Source organism: Echinops telfairi, unplaced genomic scaffold (genome assembly GCF_000313985.2).
Source record: "Echinops telfairi isolate 266 unplaced genomic scaffold, ASM31398v2 ScPeMD7_23;HRSCAF=83, whole genome shotgun sequence".
In the NCBI taxonomy this organism is placed as follows: domain Eukaryota; kingdom Metazoa; phylum Chordata; class Mammalia; order Afrosoricida; family Tenrecidae; genus Echinops; species Echinops telfairi.
In genome coordinates this window covers 49059146-49065145 of record NW_022103920.1, presented here as the reverse complement: position 1 = coordinate 49065145, position 6000 = coordinate 49059146, and the positions used below count along the sequence as shown (strand labels likewise).

The 6000-nt window shown below is 46.1% G+C and overlaps 1 protein-coding gene across 1 annotated transcript in view; it reads left to right on the top strand.

Annotated features, from left to right (window-relative positions):
- The window catches only part of PCLO (piccolo presynaptic cytomatrix protein), a 393696-nt gene that overhangs the window by 203443 nt on the left and 184253 nt on the right, over nt 1-6000 (top strand). Inside the window, exons 6-7 of the mRNA XM_045288647.1 lie at nt 1-1835; nt 2192-4206. The exon at nt 1-1835 is cut by the window's left edge and continues 24 nt beyond it. Of these exons, the coding sequence (XP_045144582.1) occupies nt 1-1835; nt 2192-4206 (3850 nt within the window). The remainder of the gene's footprint in view (nt 1836-2191; nt 4207-6000) is intronic.

The following is a 6000-nucleotide window of genomic DNA, read 5'->3' as shown; positions in this document are numbered from 1 at the left end:
CCCACTTCCTCCACCAACTTCTCCTAAACCAACGATTTATCCTAGAAGAAAGGTACCTGTGACAGCTTCCGTGACTCCAGCTTCGACTGTTAGCCCTCTGGCTGAAGCTGCAGCTACTGCAGAGACCCCAACTCTTCTGAAGAGTAATGGGTTACCTATAACAAGAATAACTACCCCAGCACCTCCGCCTGTACCTCCTAAGCCATCTTCAATTCCAACTGGACTTGTATTTACGCATAGGGCTGAGCCAAGCAAGCCTCCGATTGCTCCCAAACCAGCAGTTATTCAGCCTCCCACAATGGCACAAAAATCCACAGACACACCTCTCCAACCTGCCAGTTTACCTTTAACTTCAAGTATGACGTTGAATTTAGTGACCTCGGCAGATTATAAATTGCCTTCCCCCACCTCCCCACTCTCCCCACACTCTAACAAGTCTTCACCCAGGTTTTCCAAATCCCTCATGGAAACATATGTGGTTATCACCTTGCCATCCGAACCTGGGACTCCAACAGATTCATCAACTGGCCAAGTCATTACGAGTTGGCCTCTGGGCTCACCCCCCAAAGAATTGGTTTCCACTGATCCAGTGTTTTCTGTAATTCCCCCTGTGACAGCCGCAACCATTCCAAGTTCTTCAGAGCAGAGCTTGTACATGTCAGGAGCTTTGGAGACATTTTCTGCTGTCCCGGTCCCAGCACTCTCTTCTTTTCCACCAGCCCCAACTTCAGGTGCACAGTTTCTCACAGCTGATGGCTCCATGGTTGAGGTTTCAGCAGCTAAAAGTGAAGTCCCTAGTGTTGTTACTAGCAGTGTCTCCATAGCAATTCCTCCCGAGCCTCTGGCTCTAGATACCCGACATTTAGAGAAGCATCAGCATAAGAAAAATGGAAAACTGCCACTTGTCGGTGATGTCATTGACTTGCGTACAGTCCCAAAGGTAGACGCTAAAGTAACTGAAAAATGCATGGATCTTTCTACTTCTACAGTAGACGGGAAAAGACAGACCACATCCAGTGAAGTGTATGGAAGACAAATCAGTACCGTGCAAGCATCCATTGTAAATCTTAGTGCAGCCGCCTCCATCATGACTCCAATATCCCTGTCCACAGAAGCAGTGACAGCTGTCACTTGCACAGCTAGTACTAGTTATACCACAGGCACAGAAAGCTTTATGGGTATAGAACCTACAATGACAGCACCCCTGCAGCTAACTAAATCGAAGTATGCTGAGCCCCCATACAAGATACCAAGTTGTCAAGCCTTTCCAACCCTTCGGGAGGAAGCACCAATAAACTTATCCCTAAGTACTTCAGCTCACGCAGTGGCACTTGCTGTTACAAAGCCTGTCACTGTGCCTCCTGTTGGCGTTACAAATGGATGGACTGATAGCACCACGTCCCAGGGACTCGCTGATGGAGAAGCCGTGGATCTCAGTACCACAAAGTCTCATAGAACTATTGTAACAGTGGATGAATCTACTGCAAGTACAGTGACCAAAATAATAGAAGATGATGAAAAGCCTGTTGATCTGACTGCTGGGCGAAGAGCAGTGTGCTGTGATGTGGTTTATAGGTTACCTTTTGGAAGGAGTTGCACAGCTCAGCCACCTGCCACTACTCTTCCTGAAGATCGTTTTGGTTATAGGGATGACCACTATCAATACGATCGGTCGGGGCCATATGGTTACAGAGGTATTGGGGGAATGAAACCTTCTATGTCTGACACTAACTTAGCAGAAGCGGGACACTTTTTCTATAAAAGTAAAAATGCTTTTGATTATTCTGGAGGAACTGATGCCGCCGTAGATCTAACTTCAGGGAGAATTACTACAGGTCAGTATGATGTGGCCGCAGAACTATCCTTGAGCAATCATTACGGTGGTCCCCATCTCATTTCAGGATGAAAATGTGGCTCCTTTTTCTTTCTTTGGATGTTTTGGCAAGATAGTTGAAATATATGTGCGCTTTTTGTTTTTGTTTTGTTTTTTCATTAAAAAAAAAATTGTTCTTCCCCAAGTCGCCTGCATGTGCCTGCATGTTCAACGTTGCTTTTCTTCCGCATCTAATTAGGTTAACCTGTGGATTTGCATGCAGCCCCACTCATTATGTTCATCAAGGTGAAAGAGCTTTCAACCCCCTAAAGCATCCTTCCTTCTGGAACGGGACTATAACTCTGCCCTGTATTTCAGGTGAGGTAATGGATTATTCAATCAAGACTACAGGTCAATATCCAGAAACAAGACAAATCATATCAGGTGGTGGGGGTAGCACCCCACAGTATTCCACAGCACGAATGACTCCACCTCCAGGATCCCAGTATGGTGTGGGGAGTGTGTTGAAGTCTTCTAATGGTGTTGTATATTCTTCCGTTGCAACTCCGGTACCTTCTGCATTTGCTATCACTACCCAACCTGGCTCCATTTTCAGTACTACTGTGAGGGATTTGTCTGGGATGCATACAACTGAAGCAGTGACTTCATTCTCTGCCCTGCACCAAAGCCAGCCAATGCCTCGATCATATTTCCTGACCACAGGTGCATCTGAAACAGACATGACAGTAACTGGTATTGATATCAACGCCAGTTTGCAAACCATTGCTCTGGAAACCTTTACAGCTGAGACAATAGACTCTGTGCCCACGTTAACCGCTGCGTCGGACGTGTTTTCTGAAGTGACCGAAGATGATAATGCTCTTGTCATTGCCCCCGAAGAAGATAAACCACAGCAACAACTAGACCTGGAGCGCGAGCTCTTGGAACTGGAGAAAATCAAGCAGCAGCGCTTTGCTGAGGAATTAGAATGGGAACGGCAGGAAATCCAGAGGTTCCGGGAGCAAGAGAAGATGATGGTGCAGAAAAAGCTGGAGGAGCTGCAGTCCATGAAGCAGCACCTGCTCTACCAGCAGGAAGAAGAGCGGCAAGCCCAGTTCCTGATGAGGCAGGAGAGCCTGGCTCAGCAGCAGCTCCACCTGGAGCAGATCCAGCAGCTCCAGCAGCAGCTTCACCAGCAGCTGGAGGAGCAAAAGATCCGCCAGATCTACCAGTACAACTACGACCCTTCAGACCCCAGCGCTCCACAAACCACGGCCGAGCCGGCCATGCTGGAAGGTCAGTACGCTGCCCCCGAAGGTGGGCAGTTTTGGGGGACCGAGGAAGCAACCACTACAGCGTCAGCCGTTGTGGCAATTGAAATTCCGCCGAGCCAAGGATGGTACACAGTTCAGTCGGATGGGGTAACCCAGTACATCGCCCCCCCTGGCATCCTGAGTACTGTCTCGGAAATACCTCTCACTGATGTGGTTGTCAAAGATGAAAAACCACCCAAAAAGCGAAGTTCGGGAACTAAAGTTCGTGGACCGTATGATGAGATTGGTGAAAATCTGGGAGATGACCCCCGAAATTTTAAAAAGATAGTGGACAGTGGGGTCCAGACTGATGATGAAGAAGCAGCCGATCGGAGCTATGCGAGTAGGAGGAGGAGAGCGAGAAAAAGTGTTGATACAAGTGTCCAGACGGACGACGAGGATCAAGACGAATGGGATGTGCCGAGCAGATCACGCAGAAAAGCGCGAGCAGCGAAGTACGGCGACGGTGCTACAGAGGCCGACAAGTGCAAATCCCCCTCCAAAGTCGCCAGCATAGCAGTGCAAACCGTAGCTGAGATATCGGTGCAGACGGAACCCGTGGGAACCATACGAACACCTTCCATACGGGCACGAGTCGACGCCAAGGTTGAAATCATTAAGCACATTTCAGCCCCTGAAAAGACTTACAAAGGGGGCAGTTTAGGATGTCAAACCGAAGGAGAGTCAGATACATTAAGTCCTCAGTATCTGAGTGCTACATCCCCAACCAAAGACAAGAAGCGGCCAACGCCTTTAGAGATTGGTTATTCTTCTCACCTTCGGGCAGATTCCACCGTGCAATTGGCTCCTTCCCCGCCCAAATCGCCAAAAGTTCTTTATTCGCCAATCTCACCACTCTCACCAGGCAAAGCCTTAGAATCAGCCTTTGTACCTTACGAAAAAACCCTCTCCGATGACATAAGTCCGCAGAAAGTACTGCATCCAGATATGGCTAAAGCTCCCCCAGCAAGTCCTAAAGCCGCCAAGATGATGCAGCGGTCCCTGTCTGACCCCAAGCCTCTGAGTCCCACAGCAGACGAGCGCGCCACGGCGCCTGTGCAGTACACTGAGGGCTACACGGTAAGCTCGTTTCTCTTTTCAATCGAAAGACAAGGATGGCTCGTTGTTCATCTAGTTGCAGATTTGGGGAGGGGTGGGGTGCGGTGCGGCAGCAATAAAGCTCCGGATGCCTTAGAAATCTAATTCTAAATATCAGTGATGACTCCAGAAATTTGAATGAAGAAATGCATATAATGCCTTCACTTAAAATTACTCATAAAAAGAACTCATCCTGTGATGAAAAATGGAAAAGACCTCTTTTGTTCTAATATTCAAATCTCCTTAGTGTGTTGAAGATTCCGAGTTTAATCTTCATAGTGGGGTGTGACAGAATAGAAATTGAACATAAACGGAGAAGGCAAAAACGGTGGCATCAGGTTAAGCCCCGGGCTACTGGAAAGCCAGTGCCGGTAGAGTCCTTGGAGACCATCTGTGTTTCAGGCACCCCAGTGTTTCCATAAATGCATTTGTAATAAACTTGGTCATTAAAGAGCACCTCTGTAACCCTTTAGGGAGGAGATAGCCTCATCTTTCTTGCAAGGAGTGGCTGGTGGGTTTGAACCACCAACCTTGCAGTTAGCAGCCCAACCTTAGTGGGGGACCCACAGGTATGTTCTCAAAACCAAAACCAAAAACACCCCAATTCATTGCCATTGAATTGATGCTGACTCATAGACACCTTATAGGACAGAGTAGAACTGCCCGTGTGAGTTTCCAGGACTCTGATTCTTTACCTGAGTAGAAAGCTGCATCTTTCTCCCATCAGGTATGTTAGATAACTATATAAATAAATAAAAAGGCATGTTATATTCATTTGTGAAGAACTCTATAGCAGAAAATAAAGAATGTTAATAACACCTATGAAATCAAGTGTTTCTTACTTTAGAAAATCTAATATAAATCATTCTATATTGATTGGCTAGTATGATAATGCAATTAAAAATAAAATTTATGTTCTAATTAAAAGCTCCCCTAAAGCACTGATTTCTGAACTCTAGGTCTCAGGACCCCAAAGCATCTACATAAGCTTTGCTGAAGTATTACTAAAGTTCCATTGACAAATATATTGGCTATAGGTTGAAAACTTAGTCATTATATATTACTGACTTTCCATAGATATATCGATAATCATATTAATAAATTGCATATTCATTTCTAGTTTTTTATTTCACTATGATGTTTTCATTGTGTTCTTTCTAAATCAGTGTATCTTAAAAATAAAACTTTTTCATAAGGGGGCAAATGTCCTTGCCATATATTAATATACATTATTAAAAAAAAAAAAACCAACAACTCCAAGCTCACTGCCATCAGGTCAATGCTGACTCATAGGGACCCGCTGTGGGTTTCTGAGATTGCAACTGTTTATGGGACAAGAAAGCCCAGTCTTTTTCCTGCAGAGCTGCTGGTGGGTTCAAAGTGCCAATCAAGCAGATCTCAGCCCAAGGCATAACCTGCACCCACTCGGCTCCATTACGTAGCCTCAGAAACCCGCGATAGGGGTTGATATGAAGTGGGTTTGGTCAAGAGCCCTGGCAATAAAGTGGATTTTTGCAGATTTCAGGGGGCACTAATGGCTGCCAGACAAAAGGTCAGCAATTTGCTCCCACAGCCATTCCATCGAAGGAAAATGCGGCCGGCCGTCAGCTTCCCTGAAGATTCCGAGCCTCGAGGCCTTCTACTCCCATCTGTACGGTTACTCTGTGTCCAAACTGATTCAGTGGCATAGGGTTTAGTTTTGGGGTTTTGTCTGGCCTATAGACTAACTTAAAATCTTACACATAAACTGTGTAAATAAGGTTTTTACCACATTTT